Source organism: Equus asinus, chromosome 1 (genome assembly GCF_041296235.1).
Source record: "Equus asinus isolate D_3611 breed Donkey chromosome 1, EquAss-T2T_v2, whole genome shotgun sequence".
NCBI classification, from domain to species: Eukaryota; Metazoa; Chordata; class Mammalia; order Perissodactyla; family Equidae; genus Equus; species Equus asinus.
Window position 1 is genome coordinate 36,603,418 of NC_091790.1, and position 24,740 is coordinate 36,628,157.

General features: G+C 40.8%; 1 protein-coding gene and 1 long non-coding RNA gene across 33 annotated transcripts in view; one reads left to right on the forward strand and one right to left on the reverse strand.

Moving 5' to 3' along the window:
* The window catches only part of SYNE1 (spectrin repeat containing nuclear envelope protein 1), a 445,076-nt gene that overhangs the window by 404,097 nt on the left and 16,239 nt on the right, over positions 1–24,740 (forward strand). For 28 of the 32 annotated variants that reach the window (XM_070488115.1, XM_070487809.1, XM_044761490.2 and 25 more), the window contains 10 exons: positions 8,698–8,885; positions 9,783–9,933; positions 12,764–12,946; positions 13,467–13,604; positions 15,311–15,502; positions 16,406–16,739; positions 18,912–18,980; positions 20,790–20,932; positions 22,604–22,730; positions 23,338–23,549. In XM_070488115.1, the coding sequence (XP_070344216.1) occupies positions 8,698–8,885; positions 9,783–9,933; positions 12,764–12,946; positions 13,467–13,604; positions 15,311–15,502; positions 16,406–16,739; positions 18,912–18,980; positions 20,790–20,932; positions 22,604–22,730; positions 23,338–23,549 (1,737 nt within the window). The remainder of the gene's footprint in view (positions 1–8,697; positions 8,886–9,782; positions 9,934–12,763; positions 12,947–13,466; positions 13,605–15,310; positions 15,503–16,405; positions 16,740–18,911; positions 18,981–20,789; positions 20,933–22,603; positions 22,731–23,337; positions 23,550–24,740) is intronic. The other 4 variants (XM_044761496.2, XM_070488007.1, XM_070488529.1 and 1 more) reach the window with 1 other exon arrangement.
* Positions 13,593–19,109, reverse strand: LOC139040996 (uncharacterized). The gene is made up of 3 exons (XR_011495435.1): positions 19,019–19,109; positions 15,724–15,826; positions 13,593–13,723 (listed from the first exon to the last, which is right to left on the reverse strand). It is a non-coding gene; the product is annotated as an uncharacterized lncRNA (long non-coding RNA).

The following is a 24,740-nucleotide window of genomic DNA, read 5'->3' on the forward strand; positions in this document are numbered from 1 at the left end:
ATATAAAATATTTGCCTCCTATGCACACATTCACAGGAAGCTACTGAAAGATATGCAACCAATACTAAAATGAGAGGAAAAATAATATTCAACCAGGATAAAGAGAGGGAAATTCCCAGGATGATGGTAAAGGAAAGTTCCAGATGAGAGCTGTACTGAAACCTAGAGAGCACACCTGCCCAGACAGAATTAGAGAGATAGGATGCTCTGAGATGGAAGGAAAACAGATTGCCTGATGGGCTTAGCCACAGTGGAAGGAGTTTTATTAGCTCCCTAGGAGAGAGACTAGAAGCTGGCAATACATATTTTAGAGAGATGGAGAAAGAGAGGGAGAATTATTGATTCCAGAAAAATAAAAAGTTACATAAGAAAAGAAATCTAACCATAGCAAATTTTGTTACTCATATGTGAAAAATGCTGAATAACCATAGTCGTGCAAGCAATGAATATGGCTCTAGCTATAAGATGAGCTAAAACACGTATTGGAGCCCCATGAGTCATGTAGAAGTTTATTCCTTTTCTACTATAGGAGAGTCAATAATATCTAAAATTAAAAATCAGGAGGGGGCCGGCCCCGTGGCCAAGTGGTTAAGTTCGTGCCCTCTGCTTTGGCGGCCCAGGGTTTCACGGATCCTGGGCGCTGCTCATCAAGCCATGCTGAGGTGGCGTCCCACATGGCACAACCAGAGAGATCCACAACTAGAATACGCAACTGTGTACTGGGGGGACTTGGGGAGAAAGAGCAGAAAAAAAAAGAAAGATTGGTAACAGTTGTTAGCTCAGGTGCCAATCTTTAAAAAAAAAAAAAATCAAGAAATAGCAACATAAAGGTGTTACTTAAAAATACAGAAGTAAGAAACAGAAGACAGAGCTACAAGAGGTGGAAATGGTTGTTTCTGAAGAAGAAGAATCTGGAGTGGAAAAGGGACTGCTTCATTGGGAGTTTAGTAGTAGTTTTTGACTTTTTAATATATTAATGTATGCTTATATTGCCTTTTAATTAAATTTTAAATTACAGTTTAAAAAAACTGTGCACTGGTGGTTAAAAGTGAAGACGTTTTGGGTTCAAATCCTGACCTCACCACCTTTCTGCATGACCTGGAGCAAAGTAATCAACTATTTTAACCCTCATATCCCTCCAGCCCAGTAGCATAGCAGTTAAGTTTGCACACTCCACTTCAGTGGCCCGGGGTTCGCAGGTTCACATCCTGGGCACAGACCTGCACACGGCTCATCAAGCCACGCTGTGGTGTCATCCCACATACAAAATAGAGGAAGATTGCCACGGATGTTAGCTCAGGGCCAATCTTCTTCAAGTAAAAAGAGAGGAAGATTGGCAACGGATGTTATCTCAGGGCAAATTTTCCTCAGGAAAAAAAAGAATGCTAAGATTCACAGTGTTATAAAAATTAATGAGGAAAGCATGTGGCACAGGGCCTAGCTCAAAGTGGGTGCTCAGTAAATTTTATTTTAATCATACCATATTTACTCCAGTTTCCTTGGTGGAAAATGTTTGATAACGATTCTGTAAAAATTGTGGCATTTGGGATCCATGTTGTAAAAGACAGATAAATAGTAATCTGTCTCCAGAGGGGAATAATTCTGACAAATATTTAAATAGGTGAAATGGATAAGAAATGTGTTTTCTCCTATTTCCCTGTGTGGAACTTCTGGGTGTTTCTCTTGACAATGTATCTAATTCTGACAGACTTAATTGGGCAGAAATATATGTAGAGTTGAGATGGCCTCAGAGAACATTTTGTCAAATTTCTCTGTGTTATAGATGAAGAAGAATAAATTCAGGACACTCTGTGACCATTCGAGACCATTGCCAGTGGAGGTTCAAGCTGAGAATAAAATACCTTAAGCGTATTAGGGCACTTATATATAATTATAAAACCCCTCAATCCTTACTTCGTTTATTGATTTTAACAAAAACTTTTGAGCAGAAGCACTAGGGGACATTTCTCTGATATTTGCTGTGGGAACCTGGTTGAGTTCCTGGAGGTAAATCTCTCAAAATTGTGAGGACCCCCCTGTGAGCAGGTCCCCTGGCATTTTTAATTCTGAGTCATCCACACTGAGCCTCCAGCAGTCCACTCCGAGATCTAATCAAAAGGATGTGGAGAAGCGATGTCATCAAGATGTGACACAGGTCATTCCTGAGTTAAGCCCCCCTCACAAGACCAACTAGCAACTAGGCAAGACACCACAGTGAACATCCAAGAACCCGGGGCTGAGGCTGAAGCAACCCCTGGACCATAGAGACCAGGAGGAATCGCATTAGAAGGATAAGGGGAGCGGCTGGAATCTGACCGCATCGCCACTCGCCAGGCTGGCACAGCATTGCACCAAGAGGGTCCCTCTGGGCCTATGGCTTCCCCAGTGGGAAAAGAGAGGCCAACGTGGGCATCCAGCTCCCCTGGAATTATGGGATGCATCCCCAGAGGCTCACTTGAGTCTCACTTTACAGGAATCGCTAGGGGAATTGGTGGGGCTCAACCACTGGGATCACATAGAGACAGAGAAGTAGGGTGCAGCTGATAGCAACCAGCACTCAGATCTTCGCCGACCACATTCCTGCTAGTAGCTGCACCCAAGCAGAGATCCTAGCCAGCATCTCTGCCCTTACAGAGCCAAACCAGTGTCCTCATCTGGCCTGGGAGCTCAGTTGGCAGTTCTCCTGATTGAGTCCCCAGACAAAGGGCCATACTGGCCGTGGAGCCCTTTCTACCACTCGACCTGGGCAGGGAAGCAAATTCTCAGCCTCACCCAACAGCTGAGCATGGCCTCCAGTCTCGCCCCACCGGGAAGCCAGGCCAGAGAACCTAGGCAACCATGGAGCCCATCCAACAGCCCTGCTTGGGCAGGGAGCCGAGCCTCAGCCCTACCCAACTGCTGAGCATAGCTTCTGGTCCTGCAACCAGGGAGCCTGAACAGTGACCCTCGCAGCTTCAGAGCCCAACCTACATCCCTGCCCAGCCACCCAGACAGTGTACAACCCCACCCAGCCATGGAGCCCAGCCTACAACCCCACTTAGCAGTGGAGTCCAGCCTTGTCTGATGGCTGAACACTGCCTGCAGCCTTGCCCAAGCAGGGAGCTCAGATCGTGACTCCACCCAATCACCAAGTTCAGCCTGCGGCCCCATCCAACAAGAAGGCCTGGACGGTGACCCAGCCCAACCATGGAGCATAGTCTCTAGCTCCCCCCACTGTGGGATACAGCTGGAGGCCCCTGCTGACCAGAGGGCCCAGCCAGTGACCTTGACCAACAGGGGAGCACAGCCAGTGGCCTACCTGATCATGAAGCCCAGACTGTGGCCTCGCCCAACTTTGGGGCACAGCCTGCAGCCCTACATGATCACAGAGTCTAGCCTGAAGTCCAGTCCAACCGCAAAGCCCTGCCTGTGGCCCCAGCTGAACACAGTCCAGCCAGCAGCATCATGTGGTCTCAGAGCACAGCCTGACATCCCACCCAACCAGGAGCAATTGCAGAACCCAGCCTGTAGCTCTGCTCAGTGACAAAGTCCTACCAGTGGCCCCGTTCTGCCAGGGAACACAGCCTGGGACCTCACCCAACCAGAGGCCATGGCAGAGCCCAGCCATCAGTACCTGCTTCTTCATGCCACCTCAGAACATGGAACATTGTCCAAAATAGATTATGTGTTAGACCACAAAACACGTCTCCACAAATTCAAGCAAATAGGAATTATATCAAGTATCTTTTCCAGCCACAATGATATGAAACAAGAAATCAATAACAGGAAGAAAGCTGGAAACTTCACAAGTATATGGAAACTAAATGACACACTTCTGAACAACCAATGGATCAAAGAAGAAATCAAAAGGGAAGTAAAAAAAAATCTTGAGACAAAAAAAAAGGAAATAAAACTTATCAAAACCTATGGGATGCAGCAAAATAAGTTCTAAGAGGGAATTTTATAGCCATAAACAACTACATTAAGAAAATGGAAAGATCTCAAATAGACAACCTAACTTTATACCTCAAAGAACTAGAAAAGAACAAACTAAACCCAAAGTTGGTAGAGGAAAGGAAATAAGATTAGAGCAGAAATAAATGAAATAGAGAACAGGAAAACAATAGAAAAGATTAACAAAACTAAGAGTTAGTTCTTTGAAATGATAAACAAAATTGACAAACCTTTAGCTAGACTAACCAATAAGAAAAGAGAGGACCCAAATAAATAAAAATCATAAATGAAAGTGGAGATGTTACAACTGATACCACAGAAATACAAAGGATCATAAGAGACTACTATGAATAATAATATGCCAACAAATTGGACAACCCAGAAGAAATGGATAAATTCTAGAAACATATAACCTACCAACAATGAATCATGAAGAAACAGAAAATCTGAACAGTTCAGTCATGAATAAGGAGGCTGAATTAGTAATCAAAAACATCTCAACAAAGAGAAGTTCAAAACCAGATGGTTTCACAGGAGAATTCTACCAAACATTTAAAGCCAATCCTTCTGACTTTTCCAAAAAGTTGAAGGTGAGGGAACACTCTCAAACTCATTTTACAAGGCTAGCATTACCCTGATACCAAAGCCAGACGAGGACACTACGAGAAAAGAAAACTAAACGCCAATATCCCTTATGAATATAGATGCAAAAATTCTCAACAAAGTACTAGCAAACCAAATTCAACAGCACATTAAAAGGATCATACACTGTGATCAAGTTGGATTCATCTCTGGATGTAAGAATGGTTCAACATACAGAATACATATGATATTTCAAATTAATAGAATGAAAGGTAAAAATCATGTGATCATCTCAATAGATGCAGAAAAAGCATTTGAAAAAATTCAAATGATAAAAACTCTGAACAGATTGGGTATAGAAGGAACATACCTCAGCATGATTAAGGTCGTATATGACAAGCCCACAGCTAACATTATTCTCAGTGGTGAAATGTTGAAAGCTTTTCCTCTAAGATCAGAAACAAGATAAGGATGGCACTCTCACCAATCCTATTCAACATAGTACTGGATTCCTAGGCAGAGTAATCACACAAAAGAAGAAATAAAAGGCATCCAAATCAGAAAGGATGAAGTAAAATTGTTTGCAGATGACTTGATCGTGTATATAGAAAATCCTAAAGACTCCAACAAAAAAACTGTTAGAACTAATAAATTCAATAAGGTTGTAGGACACAAATTCAATGTACAAAATTCAATGTACAAAAATCGGGGCATTTCTGTATGCTAACAATGAATTATCTGAAAAAGTAGAGAAAACAATTCCATTTACAATAGCGTCAATAACAATAAAATACTTGGAATACAAATTTCACCAAAGATGTGAAAAATCTGTACAGAGAAAACTTATAGTTTTCATAAGGTACTGATGAAAGACTTTGAAGAGGATGGAAATAAATGGGAAGATAACCCATGCTCATGGATTAGAAGAATTAATATTGTTAAAATGTCCATACTACCCAAAGCCATCTATAGATTCAGTGCAATCCCTATCAAGATTCCAATGGCATTTTTTAAAGAAATAAAAATAATAAACTGGGCTGGCCCCATGGCCAAGTGGTTAAAGTTCCATGTGCTCCACTTCAGCGGCCCAGGTTCGCGTGTTTGGATCCCAGGTGCGTACCTACTCCACTCATCAGCCGTGCTATGGAGGCATCTCACATACAAAAAATAGAGGAAGATTGGCATGGGTGTTAGCTCAGGGCAAATCTTCCTCACCAAAAAATAAATAAATAAATAAACCTAAATTTGTATGGAACCACAAAAGACCCTGAATAACCCAGGCAATTCTGAGAAAGAAGAACAAAGCTGGAGGCATCACACTTCCTGGCTTTAAATTATATTACAAATTTATAGTAATCAAAACAATGTGGTACTGGCATAAAAACAGACATATAGATCAATGGAACAGAAGCCAGAGCCCAGAAATAAGCCCCCACATATATGGTCAACTAATATTTGACAGGGAGCCAGGAATATTCAATGGGGAAAAGATAGCCTTTTCAAAAAATGATGTTGGGAAAACTCGATAATCACGTGCAAAAGAAGGAAATAACCTCTATTTTACACCACTCACAAAAGTTAACTCGAATTAAAGACTTAAATGTAAGACCTGAAACCATAAAACTCCTAGAAGAAGACATAGGAAAAAAGCTCCTGAACATTGGTCTTGAAATGATTTTTAAATATGACACCAAAAGCACAACTAACAACAACAACAAATAAACAAATGGGACTAAATCAAACTAGAAAGCTTCTGCACAGCAAAAATAATGACCAATCAAATGAAAAGCCTACCTGTGGAATGGGCAAAAATATTTGCAAATTATGTTATCTGATAAAGTATTAATATCCAAAGTATATAAGGAACTCATATAACTCAATAGCAAAAAAAAAAAATAATCCAATTTAAAAATGATTGAAGAACTTGAATAGACATTTTTCCAAAAGAGACATTCAAATGGGCAACAGGTACATGAAAAGATGTTCAGCATCACTAATCATAAGGGAATGGCAAATCAAAACCACAGTGAGATATCAACTCACACGTCTTAGAATGGCTGTTGATCAAAAAGACAAGCAATAACAAGTGCTGGTGAGGATGTGGAGAAAAGGGATCCCTTGTGCACTGGTGGCGGGTCTGTATATTGGTACAGCCAATATGGAAGGCATTATGGAGGCTCCTCAAAAATTAAAAATAGAACTCTCGTATAATCAAGCAATTCCACTTCTGGGTATGTATCCAGAGGAAACGAAATTGCCATCTTGGAGAGATACTTCCATCCACATGTTCATTACAGCATTATTTACAACAGTGAATATGTACATGGAAACTACCTAAGTGTCCACTGACGGAAGAATGGTTAAAGAAGTTGGGGTGTATATACAATGGAATATTATTCAGCCATGAAAAAGACAGAATACTGACATTTCCAACAACATGGATGAACCTTGAGGTCATTTTGCTAAGTGAAATAACTCGGAGAAAGACGAATATTGTATGATCTTACTTATGTGTGGAATCTAAAAAATTGAACTCATGGAAACACAAAGTAGATTGGTGGTTTCCAGAGGTGGGGGTTAGTGATGGGGGAAATAGATGAAAGTGGTCAATGGGTACAAACTTCCAGTTTGTCTAAGTTCTGGTGATACAGTGTATAGTATGGTGAGTATAGTTAACAATACCGTGTTGTATATTTGAAAGTTGCTGAGAGAGTAAATCTTTAAAGTTCTCAACACAAACACACAAATTCTAAGTATGTGAGGTGATGGCTGTTAACTAAACTTACTGTGGTAATCATTTCACTAGATACATATATCAAATCATCACATTGTACACCTTAAACTTACACAATGTTATATGTCAATTATGTCTCCATAAAGCTGGAAAAAGAAACTTTTGAGTACTTAGGGAAGAGTAAATCAAAATGCTAAAACTTCTTTAAATACAAGGATTGTGGTAAGTCCCTATCACTGCTTCCTAATGTATATACTTGTACAAGATGCACTTTAAGACCTACAAACATGTGATCTCATTCACTCAAGTCTCTGTCTTTATTCTGAGCAAATGTTGAGTTCAATTTTTGTGATATTTTATTTTGTATTTTTAGACCAGCAATTCCTGTGATAGCTTCCATAGAAATGAAGAAGGGTATGCAAGAGATTTGAGAAGTGTTTAGTGAAATAGAAATATTTTGAAAGAATTTATCTTCTAGTGTCTAGTTTATAAAATCTCCAAAAATTAATCAAAAGCACTGTTATTGGAGTCAACCATAGGCTAGTGTTTGTAGAGAAGACATTGGAACATGGTGTTAAAGAGAATATACACACAAGGATGTAAATGCCAGCTATCTGAGTAAGTTCGGGAATTATCACCAGAACGAGAGAACAGCTAGGCAAGTTCAAGAACTGCACCAAAGAAAAGGAAAATACTTTAAGGAGCTTGATGAATAGGGTAAGCAAAAGATGGTTATGGGAGGCCTCACTTTTAATTAAGGAATACTTTGCATAAATTGAGTTAAAAGCTCAACAGAAAACACAATGTACATTTTCCATTTACGTTCTATGCAGTATGAAAATTTCACATGGTAGACCGCTGGGGAAATTCAATGCCTTGTTTATCATCATAAGCTTTCTATTTCTGTCCTACATTTAAAATTGCTCACTGAGGAAGCTGCTGATGGTAATGATGTCATACATGATAGAGAACCCAAGTCCCTTAAACCATGGTGCCTTTTCATGATGGTGGAATTAACTGTTTAAAACAGTTTGTGGCTCTTTAGAGAGCAAATCCCAGCTCTTAACAGGAGCACCTGTATTCCTTTGATTGATTGATCGATGGATTGGAATGGAAGTGATATATCTGTGAAACGGAGTCTGGGGCAAGATTCATTTTTCGATCACTAAAGAAGCCAATTTTACTCTTAATATAGTTAATATAGTCTGTTTCATTTGTTCAGTTTATATTTTGATATTGCTCACATGGCTGAAATAGCTCTAGTTTCATTTTCTCATACTTTTGAGCTTGCTGTACTTTCATAAATGAAGTTGAACAAACCTCACCCAATCAAGGAAATGAAATATTTGTCAAGGTTCTGCCTGCCCATTTATCAGTCAGTGAATACTGCTACAGTTTCTCCCCCCTGTATGCAAGTATTTGAACCAGGTATGTCTCATGCCCTACAGGAGCTTCAGAGAGACATAGAGAAACACAGCACGGGCGTGGCCTCTGTCCTCAACCTGTGTGAGGTCCTGCTGCATGACTGTGATGCCTGTGCCACAGATGCCGAGTGTGATTCCATCCAGCAGGCTACACGAAACCTGGACCGGCGATGGAGAAATATCTGTGCTATGTCCATGGAAAGAAGGCTCAAGTAAGTGGGATGTTCAAACAGTTGGGAAAGAGGGAGGACCGAAAGGAAGAAAAAAATGACCCAGAGTACCCATGGTTCACTATTTCCTTTTGGTTGCAATGTCCAAAAACAGCCTTGGTTTCACAAACTTGCCGTCGCCTACATTTAGTTGGGAAAATAAGTAGGTATAAAGGTAGTATATAAATAGAACAACCCCAAGTTACGCCTGACTTAACGGTTTAAATATAATTCAGAAAAATAAACATATGCCCTTGCTGAGTGAGTATAAGGTTACAGAATTGATGGTGTGAAAAAGCAACATTTTTTTATTAAAAATGAAATAATAAAACAAAGTGCTTATCTTTAAACCGTTTGAGATTCAAGGCACTAAAAATTAGTGATGTGTTAGAAAATTATCATCATGATTTAAGGCACAGAATCTTTGCCTCTCTGGGGAACGCTTGAAAGGATAACATTTGTCTTGCTATCATAGGTTGATTTTGATGATGGTGAGTTTGATGTAGGAATTGATGGATTTTTAAACATTAGATAATTTATTTTAGCGGAACCTTGGTGTGAGTGTGCACCGTGAACATCGTGTTGCACTTCTAAACTCCCTTTCGCAGATCCAGAACAGTTAACATTGTGTGCTTGTGACACTCGATTTGACTAAGTCCAAATCCAGAGCTGCAGGATGTGTTACACACACACACACATACACACGCGCACAGCTGTTTCATTTTAGCTCAAACAGTTGTCTCTTTTTCACTCTGGTCAAATTTGGCGCAAGGCACAGTTATTGTTTGGCACAACATTTGTTTGTTTGGGCACTCTTAATCCCGTTGCAGGCAACAGGCAGGGTTCTGGAGCATAAACAGTCTCAACAGTCCGATTCTGTTCTTTCGTTTCCTCTGTCAGAATTGAAGAGACGTGGCGACTGTGGCAGAAGTTTCTGGATGACTATTCTCGTTTTGAAGATTGGCTGAAGACTTCAGAAAGGACAGCTGCCTTCCCCAGCTCTTCTGGGGTGCTCTATACAGTTGCCAAGGAAGAACTAAAGAAATTTGAGGTGATTTACAATTCCAAATATTTAATCCTTATTTTGCTATGAGAACAGCCAGCTGGTGGTTGCTTTCCCGAGACATAACCTAAGTGTTCACCCTCACATTATTTGTTCCAATCGCTGAGTGATGACTTTGTGGTCATCTTTATTATTATCATAAGTAGACAAAGAAGGGGGGAAAGAAGGTTTTTATTTTAATTTAAGATGATCAAGAATTACAAACACAGTATTAATGAAGAGAAGTTCTATTAGAAAACAAGAATCATGATTTCCCCCCAAAAGATCTTGGCATTCTTCTTATTTCATAATTATTCACAATCAACCATCTAAGACTAAAATATGATGGTTTCCCATACTATACAAATCCATCTTCCAAATATATTTTCTTGATTTTTTTTACCTAATTGGAGCATTGATATATATTTTTTAATCATCGATAAAATAGAATCAGCTCCAGAATTGAATAAAACATTTTAGTCATAAGCCATTTCTAATTACAAATGAAGAGCCATGCCATTCTTATGAGTCACCAAGACTCTTCAGTTACATAGAGACAAAAATAGCAGCAGTGAAATCATGTTCATAAAGGAAGGAATCGTTCAATAACTGATCCCTGTTCCTTGCTGGTTGTGCAATCTTGACTCTGCTCCGTCACTGTGATACTGTGAAACCTTGACTTCTCAGCTGTCTCTCATTTTCACAGAGGAGCTGGCATGACCTAAAGTGGCCCATTTTTTAATGTGAATTTTCTTTTCCCATCAATTCCCACTGATCGGCAGAAATGTACTCATATATATTGACAACAAACAGTTCTGACGCACGTAGCTTACAAACATCATTCTTGGTTGCTAATTTCGGCCCCAAGCTTCCCAAGATGTTTAAAAATAAAACTAAAACTCCAACCAAATCCAGCTGAGTTCGTTTTTACCTTACAATTTGCGGATTTATATATAACTGTACCACTAAATTACAGGAAAAAAATTTTACTATATAGAAGGATTTCCCTTAGAAAACTTCTAGTAAAAATCCAGAATAAGCTCTGCAGTACATTCCGGGTCATCCGGTGTGAGCCAGTGCTAGTGGAAGTGTTCACGTACTGCATCTTACTACACTCAGCCTCATAGAGGTTAAAACCTTCTATAATTGGCTTATACTACAAAGCAGATTATATGAGGTCTTTTTGATGCTATTTTGGACTCTCAGATTTTATGGCAAAGGTTAGCCATATATTTGGCTTCTACAATGAATGATTTTATAATTTATCTTATAATTAATTTTCTTAAGAGACAGAAAGTAATCGCTAAAACAAAGTTTTGTTTGGAGACCAACAAAATTTAGTCTGGCCAATTGCAGGAATATTTGGGATGGATCTGGGTTTGCTGGGGTGCCCACACATGGTGCCCACCATCACGCCAGCAGGCAAACTTTTACTCCGACTTCCAGTAATGGCAAAAGCTGAACATGCCCTTCCACTTCCTTTTCTGAGGAAATGACTTAAAGTTTGATAGAATAGAAAATTGGATTTATTAGGATGAGGGCTCTTAAAGCAACGCTCAGAAGGAAAACCATTTCAGAGGCATAAATGTGATAGCATGTAAACAGTGTGATGAGCCAAAGGAAACAGAACTTTGGGATTTAAATGACTATATACAGTCCAATTAATTAGAGTTTTCTATCTAATGCCAGGATAGAAATCAGTCATAAATCGTTTACATGAGTTTGAAAAAAAAAATGCTTCATTTTATTTTGGCCAGATAATTCTTATGCTAGGGCAATGCTAGATTGCAGAGAGAAAGAAGAGAGTATTTTACCTTCAGAAACTCTAAACCGTGCATAGACTCACCTCCAAAATAAATAGACAGTACCCTGTAAAGTGGTTCATCAGCTCTAACACGTTTTAGAAAAAGAGAATAATTCACGGGAGCCACAAAAAAGAAATAGAGCATGTTACAAACTTTTTTCCATGTAAGGTTGCTTGTGTTTGACTGAACTGCTTTTCTTAAAAATAAATAATAGTGGGGCTAGCCCCATGGCCGAGTGGTTAAGTTTGCACGCTCTGCTTTGGTGGCCCGGGGTTCGCTGGTTTGGATCCTGGGTGCGGACCAACACACCACTCATCAAACCATGATGTGGTGGCATCCCACATAGAAGATCTGGAAGGGCTTATGACTAGGATGCACAGCTATGTACTGGGTTTGGGGAGGGGGGAGAAAAAAGAGGAAGATTGGCAACAGATGTTAGCTCAGGGCCAATCTTCCTCACCAAAAAAATTTTTAAAAATTAATAGCTTGCATTTAGAGGGCCATCTGTAAAAGGCAGTTTCATTTTTTCCCTTAATGGACACCAGAATTGAGGCACTTTCTGGATTTTGAGGAAATAACGTATCTTACAAATAAAAAACCAGGTCTATTGTGGATCTTTTTCTCAGTATTGAAATCAGAAGTATTGAACATTTCAATCACATTTCAGCACACTTAAATATGTTTGTAGTCTGTTTTATGGGAAAATTTTTTTCAGGCTGTTAATTATTTTAAAAGCTATATTCTATATATGTGTGTGTTATATGTGGATATGCACATGTACATGCTTGAACATATATACATATATTTACTACTGTGTACCATTTTCTTTCATATTTGTGTTTGATCCACTCTCTTTCCTTAAGCCACCCTGATTACAGCACTTTGCTTTAACAAAGGGAAGTATACTCTTGCTAGAAATGGCCTTTTCCCTATCCGTGACCATGTGACTTCCCATTCTCCCCGATTCTGCAGTATGACCTTGCTGAGAGCCTGTCCCCCATTTCCCTCACCCATATGCTTCTCTGTGGTCTTAGGCTTTCCAGCGCCAGGTCCACGAGAGCCTGACTCAGCTGGAGCTGATCAACAAGCAGTACCGCCGCCTGGCCAGAGAGAACCGCACTGACTCTGCGTGCAGCCTGAAACAGATGGTTCACGAAGGCAACCAGAGATGGGACAACCTGCAAAAGCGTGTCACCTCCATCTTGCGCAGACTCAAGGTCTTCATTATGCCTCTTCCGTAGCTTAGAGCCCAGAGGACAGGAGGGGGCTATTGAAACACAACGTTAAGACATAATCTCAGTGATTTTGTAAGACTGGGATGGCAAGATGAGTGTCGGGGGTTAGTTTTTGAGTGATCTGAATGTTCCATGCACAAACGTTGTGGGGCCTCTTGAAACATTCAGTTAAGCCACTGGCTCAAGGATCAGCAAAGGATGACATTCGGTTGTCTGAAATTCTAATGTGGAAGAAAGTTTCCTTCGATTTTTTGCTATTAAATGACCTCCAATCTAATAACATTTGATAGATTCCGACAACCTCCTTATGTAACACATTATGGAAGAGAAGTTGCGTAAAATTATAGGAGCATACATCGCCTTAATTTATATGATAAAGGATTGCAGGGTTCTCGTTGCTTGTTAAGAAAATGACTTTTCAGAAGAACATTGGAATTGGCAGTGCCATCTCAGTACGTGTATGTGGCCTTGTTAATTGTTATTATTTTCTCTCCACCTCCAGCATTTCATTGGCCAGCGTGAGGAATTCGAGACGGCACGCGACAGCATTCTGGTGTGGCTGACGGAGATGGATCTGCAGCTCACTAATATCGAGCATTTTTCTGAGTGTGACGTTCAAGCTAAAATAAAGCAACTCAAGGTAATAGATTATTGATATTCCAAACGATCAGTGTGAGGCAAGTCTGAAGAGGAAGGCCTTTGTAGATCCTTTTGTGAAGAATATCGTAGAGAACTCTTCTTTTCAAAAAACTAGTTCTTCTTGATTGAAAAAACAATTTGGAAAATGCAAGTGATGTTAAAAATGAAATAAAGAACATTACCGAGAGATAACAACCATACTTTTAATTATTAACTTGATTGCCACAGTGTTAGGGGTCTTCCTTTTTGGTTGTTTTTTATTTTTTTGATTTATTTCTAATACCTTCAAATTATTTGACCTCTGTGCTCCAGAGCAGTACAACTCTCTCGTGTTAGGATTTCATTCCACATATTCAGCCCTCTTAGATGCTAAGTTAATTTGAAAGCATATTTGATGTGTTTTGCTATATAATTTCCAACACAGTGGCTAGTTAAAAACTTCAATAGGAGGCATGTATATTAGATATAAGGATTCCCTAAAAGGAAGAGCATTTAACAACTTGAATAATAAGCAAGGAAGCTTGTGAAATTTTCTTCCCAAGATAGTTAGATTTTTTTTTCCCCTGAGGAAGATTCACCCTGAGCTAACATCCGCTGCCAACGTTCCTCTTTTTGTGTGTGAGCCACCACCACAGCGTGGCCACTGACAAGCGTAGGTCCCTGCCTGGGAACCAAACCTGGGCTGCCAAAGTGGAGTGTGCCAAACTTAACCACTAGGCCACCAGGGCTGGCCGAGATAGATTTTTTTAAAGAATAGTCATCATGCCCATAACCCTAGGTTTTTATAAAACAAGGAAGTTACCCTTAATTGTAGATTCTCAGAATGAAAAAATCATAAAATAGCCCTGATGTTCTGCCCAACCCCTCCCTCTGTTGCCCCCCTCCCCCCCCCACACTGACTCTCCCCAGTTGTTTCACAGGCAAATCAATATTTCAAAACTTTGACAAGAAATCTCTCCCAAGTGGGAGTCAAATCTTTTCTTTTTGGCCTCTGGCAGGGTTATAGAGCTCCTTACCAGCCTCCCTTCTCTCCTGGCATTCTTTTCATTATTGGACAATTTCACCTATCCCCAAGTTTATTCTTGTATTGAATTAAAATTTATCCCCTGAAACTTGTCCCCAGCAGCTTCACTCTTTGAACCATATAGAATGAGCCTAAATAATCCTCCAGAATTCCTTGTTTTTCAAATAGTTATCATGTTTCCTGCTTGTGTCCTGAAACAATAAAAGCATCATCTGAGAAGAATTTGTGACATTAATTGTCTTTTGAATGGTTTCTCTTAGTCATGTTTGACATATAATCAGGAAATTTAAAATTAAAATCTTCAGTATAATTCTTTAAAAAGCTAAATTTGTTTCAGGCACACTGTATTGCTTACCATTGCGTTTCGTCAGGGATGACCAGTGCTATCAACTTTATGATGGGTTTCAATGTTTTTTCCTGTGATTCTCTACCCACACTGTCTATGGTGGTAAATTTTATTAGCCAAAGGCGCCTTTCTGGCCGTGGAATTCTAACGTTTCCATTTCTGACTCCTGTTGTGATTTAAAATTTTTACTTTTTACTTTAGAAAGTAATGGCCTCTTGGCTTGTCATTGTTTATGGTAAATTCAATATCCCCTACATGGTTTTTCTAAATATATATCTTATAATTATCTCATGTCAATGTGAGCAATAAAAAATTACACGAGATTTGTGCTCCCTAGGCCTTCCAGCAGGAAATTTCTTTGAACCACAGTAAGATAGAGCAGATCATTGCCCAGGGAGAACAGCTGATAGAAAAGAGTGAACCCTTGGATGCGGCCGTCATTGAGGAAGAGCTGGATGAACTCCGACGTTACTGTCAGGAGGTCTTCGGCCGCGTGGAAAGATACCATAAGAAACTGATTCGCCTGCCCGTATGTATCTTTTTGTTTCATTGTCATTAAATCTAAAGAGAATTAATTATGTGAGGTTAGGTAGCATTGTACAGTGGATGAGAGCTCAGACTCTGGAGCCAGCCCCCCCGGGTTTCAGTCCCAGCTCTGACACGTGATGGCTACATAACCTTGGACAAGTTCCTTCACGTCTCTTGCCTCAGGTTCCTCAACTGTAAAACGGGTTTAATAACAGTACCTACCTTGTAGAAAGGATTGCTTGGGGCATGAAGTGAGTTCATATATAGATATAAAGACCTTAGAAGAGTTCTTAGCACATATCTTCTATGGAAGATAAAGAAGCTTCTGGAAGAAATAAGGAGAGGAAAGTGAGCCATGTAGACAGTTGCTCAGTTGATGAGGTTATTTAGTTTAATTTTTTCTCTTCTATTTCCCTAATTGCTACCATAATCGCATCCCATTGTCGAGACGTTATTAGAATATTTAGAATCTTCTGTGATAAAATATATTTTGCATCTGGGATATAAGGTAAAAAAGGACCAGCTATGCCTTTATTAGTAATTTCCTTTTGCTCCTGATATGTCCCATTGTGTACCTAGTGTGTTACAGGCAAGGTGCTAGGTTGTCTTCATTTACATTGTCTTAGTTAATCATACATCAGTTTTGTGAAGTAGGTTTTAATATTATTTCCATTTTACCAGTGGAAAAACTGAGGCTTTGGTAGATTAATTTATAAGACAATTTTAAAAGTGATCAGAAGATTCTTATTTATTTGATGATAGGAAGTTTAAACTTTTTCCTGCTGAGGTTGAAATGTGGCCCAGATAAGCCTGAACACTGAAATTTGGTAAGAGGCAGAGCAAGAAGCAGTGGGGGCATCGTCTGCCCGCCGTGGTAACCGAGTTGGCTTGACTGCATTTCCAGCTCCCAGATGACGAGCACGACCTCTCTGACCGGGAGCTGGAGCTGGATGACTCGGCAGCTCTCTCGGACCTCCACTGGCATGACACCTCTGCGGACAGGGTGCTCTCCCCCCCGCCCTCCTCGAACCCCTCCCTCTCACTCGCTCAGCCCCTCCGGAGTGAGCGGTCCGGACGAGACACCCCAGCCAGTGTGGACTCCATCCCGCTGGAGTGGGACCATGACTATGACCTCAGTCGTGACCTGGAGTCGGCCGTGTCCCGAACTCTGCCCTCTGAGGATGAAGAGGGTCAGGAAGATAAAGATTTCTACCTCAGGGGAGCTGTTGGCTTATCAGGTAGGGAAGAGCTCTTCCCATATGCTGGCTTGAAAGAAAATAAAAAGGAATGGATATGGTACTGGAAATATGTAAGCTAAGCTGAATCATCTTCTTCATTCTCCCATTAGGGGAAATGGTATATGATGGAATAATTGGATTTTAATGATTGTCAAATACAAAAATTGTCATGGCCATTGATTTATTCCAATACACTTGCGTTCTTACTATGTGACAACTCTTTGTAAGTACTGGGGATACACGGTTCCTTTTCCCCTTGAAGAGCAGACAGTCTTGTGTGGCACGTAGACAAATAAATAAGAAACAGCTATGTGAAATGTTTGGTGCCGGGATACCAATGTACACATGGCGGTATAGAAGCACCACCAAATGGCGACTAACTTGGAGCTTTGAGGAAAGGCTTTAGAGAAGAGACCCTAGAGCTGAGATCTGAAGGAAGTCGGTCAGGTGGACACTGCAATGTTCAGAGGAAGAAAGGATGGGGTGCCCATGCCAGCTTTGTGGTTAGCCACAGTGCTTTTGGTCACCTGAAGTTTGTCCAGAGTGACAAGGCTGTAGATCAGGAGGCATGGAGTGGACAAAGAGGAGGGGGATGGCAGACCAGGACCTGGTTGTAAAGCAGCCCGTTCATCATGGAAGGGAGTTTGGCTTTTATCCTGAAGGCAATGGAGAGCCGTAGCAGGGCTCTCTGGAGGGAGCCATGTGATCAGATACGTATTTTCAAAGAATTGTCTCGATACTATATGGAGGTAGCATGTTGGAAGAGAGTCCAAGAAGAAATGTTTTATAATCCAGGACCGAGATAGGATGGTGGCCTGAACCAAGGCTGCAGCATTGGGATTGGGAGAATGGAAGAGATGTGAGAAATCGTAAGAAGTCTCCTCTGTAACTGATGATCGATTGAATTGGAATTGAGGCAATTTTCTGGCTTGGGCATCAGGTCCTAGGTCCTGAGGACCACAAGAGGGAAAGAACGTTGTGTGTGTCTGTGGGCCAGGGCAGTGAGAAAGGGGAGGTGATGAGTTCAGTTGTGCACATCCTTTGTGATACTGTGAGTATCCAAATGGAAAAACCCAGCAGTAGGTGCCTGGGTCTGAAGTTCAGGAACTGGAAGGCAGATTGGGTGGTTATTCACATGTAAATGGTAATTGTCCCTGAGGAAAGGGAGGAGATCACAAGGAAGAGTGTATAAAGGGAAACAAGAAGGACAAACCCCAAGAAACACATGTAGTGAGGGGATGGACAGAGAAAGAGGAGTATTGTAAGGAAGGTGAGTAAAAATAAAATAATCAGAGGCCAATCTGTCACACTTGTAAATGCATCTCACACATTCTTTGAGGATATTTCTGCTTCTTTCTGATGGTTCACATTTGGATTCCCAGGTTATGACACTGTCTAAAAAAGAAATGATTTCTCTCATTTCTATTTTGTTTTTATAGTCTGCCTATAGGCATTTTGCATCTAAAGCAGCACTGTGCAATATGTAGCCCCCAGCTACATGTGATGGTTGAGCCCTGAAATGTGACTGGGCAAATGGAGATTGGCTGGGTCAAATGCACTTACACGAATACACAAATTTCAAAGACCTAGCACAAAGAAAGGATGTAAAATAGTAATAATTGTTATATTGATTACATTATAATTTGAATATATTGGTTTAGTAAAATAAAATATTGAAATGATTTTCATCTGGTTTTTGTTACTTCTTAATGTGGCTCTCAGAACCTTTAAAGTTATGGATGTGGTTGCATTATGGCTCACGTTATTCCTGTTGCACAGGGCTGCTCTAGAATCTGACTCTTTGGGTTGAAATCCCAGTTCTGTCACTTGTTTACTGTTGAAACTTGAATCAGTAACTTAATGCCTCTGGACCTCAGTGTTCTCATCAATAAAATGGGAACAGCACTCCCATGCACCCTGTAGGGTTTCTGTGAGGATAAGTGAATGCTTAGAACAGTGCTGGCTCCTAAAACACTCATAGTCAATGCACACTCTTATTATGATTCATTCCAGGAAACCTCTGGTGAGCGTGCTCCCCTTCTCTGTGCACTGGAGCCGCCTGTCTGGAATGACTAACTTCCTTTTTTTTCCCTAGGAGAGTTATTTTCCTGCCACCAGGGAATCGAACTTTCCAGAACTTAGCTGTCAACTTAGACTGTGCTCTTTTTGCAGATGTAATGATCCCCGAAAGTCCTGAGGCCTATGTAAAACTCACAGAAAATGCAATCAGAAATACCGCTGGTAGGCACAAAAAGTCGAAGCTGGCCTCCCACCCTCACCTGTAACCTGCCTCCTCTCTTAGCACATCTCCTGTTTCTCTCACAGCTCTGTGGCACAAGCATGTCGAGGCAGAACCTTCCTCTCTTACTGCTGTCCTAGGAAAAAAACCAAAACCATTTGGTTGATCAACACCAAAAATAAGGTTTCAATAATCAAGTGAAGTGAAATAACTTCACAATTTGTTAAATGGGAATGCGTCTCATAAAGTATAGACCTTCTGATGCCTATGAACAGCTGAAAATAGGAGATAGAAACACTAGTCTCCAGCATTTTGTGCCCTAGCGCCGTACTTGATTATAGCAGCGAGGATGTTGTGACTTTGAGGGTTGCAGACCTACTTCTGGCTGGGGACTGGGGGCTCAGGGCTCCGGTCCCAAGTCTACCAGTTTGCATGTGTGACCTTAGGCCCACTGTCCATCCTCCTGATCTCAGACGTTGCATACAAGACAAGGGGTGGCACCAGATGTCCAGTTCTAAATAGAAATTATCATTTTAGTTTAATGTCTTACCCCCAAAATAATCTGAAGTGAACATCTATTCCAGTATCTTAAGACTTAGATTTTATTTAGCCATTCTCACTTGAATTCTAGAATATTCTACAGGAGAATATGAGAAAATAATAAGACCAACTTGTTTAAAGTATTTTGGGAAAGAAAAAGACTTAGATTTTTAAGGACAGAAATATTCCTGAAATAAGAAGAATTAAAGAAACAAAAATGAAACCAGTGTTGCTTAATGTTGCACTAGACAAACTGTAGTTCAGGGTCCGTAATTTGGAGGACGGGGGGAGAGAATAAGATTTGAACACGGTGATATGATATGGAACTGCAAGGCTGTTAGTTTACATTTAATGTTTGAAGAAAAACAAAAGGACAGGGAGCAAAGTCATCATGGTACTGAAATGGTGATTGCCTGAGGGATTCCCCCTGACAGACCTCTTCCAGGTATATTTAGAGGGCCTTTTTTCAAGAAAAACAAATTAATGAAGCTTACTAATATTTGTTCTGCTTTCACCTTATGCTAGCTTCACTCTGATAATCAATGCTCTTGTTCTGTTCAAAGACTATAATACACATAAACACACACACACGCAAATAATTATGCAAAAAGGTGTTCTATCTCTGAAAAAGGAATGAGCCAGGAGTCCTAGGCTGTGAGTAAAAGCATGCCGAGATAGAAATGCTAAAATCTTAGCTTTCTCCTAGTTTTGTTTCAGTTTGTAAATAAAAGCAAAAAGCAAGTCCTTGCTGGTTTGGTATCTCCATCCAGTCTATCCTGAGCTAGTCTTTTCTTGGTGACCTCAAAATCGTGCTTTGAGTGAATGATGCAGCCACCTGGTGAGATGCAGAAAGAAAAATTAGAGGGATCTTCCTCTGCTCAGTAAGTGACTGCAGAGGGAACATGAGAGGTAACTGCCTCCTAGTTATTAGGGAGCAGTAGGCACCACCTTAGGTTTCTAGAAAGACCTTCCGCTGCGTCCAGCGTGCAGATTTTCAAGGGATCAGCTGGAAGAGTGAGAGACACACAGGCTGTTAGAGCCCACTGCAGGTGCCTTTTGCGATATGCAGTCTGCTAAGAGTCTTAGTCAAGCACACCCATTGATCTAGTCATTTGAACTTCTAACCCACCGGCACATTAGCACGAAATTTGCTTTATAATTACGCACACATATGCCATTTCTATACAGCCTTAACTGAAATAATGTCTTCAACTCCTCCTCGGATGTCAAGCTCGTAAAGCGTGTAAAGATTCTTATGGTTGCCCCCACAGCGGATCCCAGCGCCTTAGAGTCACAGATCCGACAACTGGACAAAGCCCTGGATGACAGCCGCTTTCAGATGCAGCAAACCGAAAATATCATCCGCAGCAAAACTCCCACGGGACCGGAGCTGGACTCAAGCTACAAGGGCTACGTGAGTCTCCTGTCCCTTGTGCCCCTGGCATGTACCTGGAAGTCACAGTTGTGTGACAAAGAACGGTCCGTTTGTGCCATGAGGTCTTTGAGAGCTCTCCAGACACCGTGCAGCCCTTGACCTCAAGGGCGTGGATGTGCAAAAGAAAGTCCTGTTAGCAAGTTACCTTTTTTCTAGAACTGGTCTGTGCTCGGGCCCGCTAACCTACTGTAATGACCACCCTGTTCCTTTACATGGAGAACTCAGTGAGGTCTGTTTAATTGAAAGTAACAAAATGCTTTGGCTCCCGATAATGATTAGGCATTTTTCCAAATTCAGCTCATAACTTTTGGACCAAGGTTATCCTTGGAACAGCCGATTTTAGCTAACAGACTACTAACATGAATTTTTTTTGGTTCTTTTCCTGGGTTTATTGATTCACTTAATGGCCTTGGGAATGTTTTTATCCTCTGCTCTTAGTATGCTCATTCTGAAATCAACAATTCTGACTAGCAAGAGGGATTTAGGGAAAAGCTGGCAAGAGATCCTGTATATTACCAGTTCTCTTTTTGAAGCTCTTAGTAAAGTATATAATAACTTTATTTGCTCTGCTCAAATCATTGACCTAACAGTTTTTCCCAGAGAACTACCTGTGTTCCTACACATACTTAAGCAAGGAAATTTGAAAGTACATCTCTTCAATGCCTCTTACCTTCTTTTCACACCCGAAAGACTGCCTAGACGAAGGAAAGAAAAACTAATGTCTCTACGTCCAATAACAATTCACACATACTCCTTTTTTAAACCAGGGAGGGGAACCATTCTAGTTATATATGTGAATGTTAATATCCTCGCAATTATGGAAGAGTAATCGATCAAGAGTTATTCCCTATCCAGTGTGGCCTATTATACTGACTTACAGTGAAATCTCTTTTTTTAAAATAAAGATAGTTTCATGGTGACCATGTTGACGTCACTGAGATTAAACTCAACCTCAATCAAAGGTAATCAAAGTTAACTCAATAGCAATGTGATTTGTGAAAGCCTTTGAAAGATAATTTTATGGTCAATATAGCAAGAGTGCCCTGAAATGATTTGCTCTTTTAATCTTTGAATACTGTGCATGATATTAAACATGAAATTAGAAGGTTTTCCTTTCGTGTTAGAGTTTATTCCCTCGATATCTATTAAACATTGCTTAAATTTTCTCATGAAGTCGCTGGCTATAATATTGCTTTATGCTTTTAAGTATATTAATTCTTTAATACAAAAAAGTGTTCCTTTGAGCTTTGTGGTAATATTTTTATTCCCACATTTCAATTTAAGAAAGATGGAACAACTTGCCAAAAGTTATATATTGTATTGCCCGCTGAGTGCTCTGAGTTTTTAAATCCCATATGGGTGTAGTCTGTTTTGATTCATAAATTTAAAAGAAATTTTGAGGATGTCTTATGCAAAACCACGTATGCAAAGCATATCTTCAAGGCATTGGTTTACATTTATATGAATGTGTCACGTGTTTCAGAAGCATGTTTTTGAACTTCTTTTTAGCAGAGTGGCATAGTCTTCACAGAGAAGTAAATCGTGGTCACTGTCCTTTTGAGGAACTATCAGATATTTTCCCCAGAAGCTGTTGCACTCCTGAGAATTTCAGAATTTTGTGACGGGGGCCTGTTTTCTGTGTCCGAACAGATGAAACTGCTGGGCGAATGCAGCGGCAGCATAGACTCAGTGAGGAGACTGGAACGCAAACTGAGGGAGGAAGAAGAGAATTTTCCTGGCTTTGTCAACCTGAATAATACGGAAACCCAAACAGCTGGTGAGTGAGCGGTGCCCCACTCAAGAAAGGGTGAGAGAGAAGATCCAGAAGTACTCTGTGGCACCCCGGTGTCACGAGGCTGCTTACCTCATTCTGCACCATTCCATCCTGAGAACTTTTCTCCACGTGACAGTGATCTCCTGTGACAGAAGAGGGAGATGAAAAGCAGCAGAGCAGTTTTTTCCATGTTGCATTTATTTTAACACATTGGCTCTAACATCATGGGCATTTTGACATCACAGGCCTGTCTCTCATCATCAGGCGTTTTCTCTGAACACTCACAGTTCTGTTGCAGAAAGGAAACAAAAGCTGAATGAGAGAATTTTGCTGTCATGCACGTTACTGCTTCATGCACATTACTGTTTATTACTTCATAAAGCTCTTTACAGTGTTAAGCCCTATGTAGCTTTTCTTTTTCTCCATTATCATTAACAAGGCAAATGGGAAAACACAGCCATTGTAGTGTTATTTACAGCTGCCAACTACAGAAATGCTCAGTGGAATTACTTTTCTTTCTGTTGCTATTTAAAGTTAGCCACCAATGTGTGTTTAAAACATTTCCTAAACGTCATATGTGCAAGATTCTGTGCATCTCGTGTCTTGTCAGGCGTGATTGACCGATGGGAGCTCCTGCAGGCACAGGCCCTGAGCAAGGAGCTGAGGATGAAGCAGAACCTCCAGAAGTGGCAGCAGTTCAACTCTGACCTGAGCAACATCTGGACCTGGCTGCGGGAGATGGAGGAGGAACTGGAACAGCTGCAGCGCCTGGGGCTCAGCACCGACATTCAGTCTATTGAGCTCCAAATAAAAAAGCTCAAGGTAGCTGCCCTTGGCCTTTCCCCCAGCGGCCAGACAAAAAGCTGCCGTGTGGAATGCCGGGTCAGATGAGACCACTAGCTCTAGCCATTCTGTGACGCAGCAGCAGGGAAGTGGTCAATAGAAATGAGCACGGATGCTCTCCTCTTCCCCAGCATCCCAAATCAGAGCGTCTAGAGAAGGTTAGGAAGGGCAGAAAGATGAACCATGTTGTGGAACCATCTCCCACGTGAATAATCATGTATGATTTAATGAATTGGCATTTAAGAAATGACTGATTAAAATTTCACGAAATGTCCAGGCACCTCTGGGACCTCTTTAACCTCTTTTATGAGAAATACAGATATGAACAGGTTCCTGCATGTTTGTATCGATAGCTGGAGGGGAGTCCTCTCCGAGGCTGCACCTGTGTGAGTTCGTGGGGGACCTGTTGAAATCACTTGACATTCGGGAATCAGCAGAACCTCCAAAATTGATTATAGTGGAGGCAGACGCAATCTTCAGTCTAATGAATAAAACAAAACAAAGCAGTGGAGTGATTGTGGTGAAACACCTGATGTTTGTGTTGGATTTTGGCCTGGATGGGTGTAGTACACAAGATAGCTTCTTTTAACTCCATTTCTGGATCTTCAAAGTCCTCCTGAGCCCAGCTATTGAGATGCATTAATATGTGGAGACTTTTGTAAACACGCTGTGGATTGTGAGCTCAGTTTCTTTTTAATAGCTCTTTTGGTCCTATCTCTTTGTTTGGAGAACATCAAGATGTGCTCTTCCTCAGAATGTAGCTACGCAGGCTCTCGAGGCTCAAGGATTGAGTGCATTGCTTTTGTGCCTCTCTGCTCTCAGTGTATGCTGTTTCTTTTGGGGTGATGTTTTTGTGTGTTGTTTTATTTTAAACATTCAAACAGAAAAATGAGTATTCCCACAGATGCTCAAGCTTCTTAAAGAGGAGCCTCTGCAGCAGCCCCATCAATTTCGGGATGAAGCATCAAATGGGAGATGCAATTTACATTATCCAGAGTATAAAATGCATTTTTCTCTTGAGTACCTGAATTACTTTAGCTTCTCTCTGGCAAAATGTAAGGCAGTATTGCATTATAACTAAACTCCTGAAAAAGTTGATGAAGCAAATGCTGGCTATAGTCCAAGACCGCAGAGAGATGAGGGTGGAGAAATGAGACCTTGAAAGTCAGC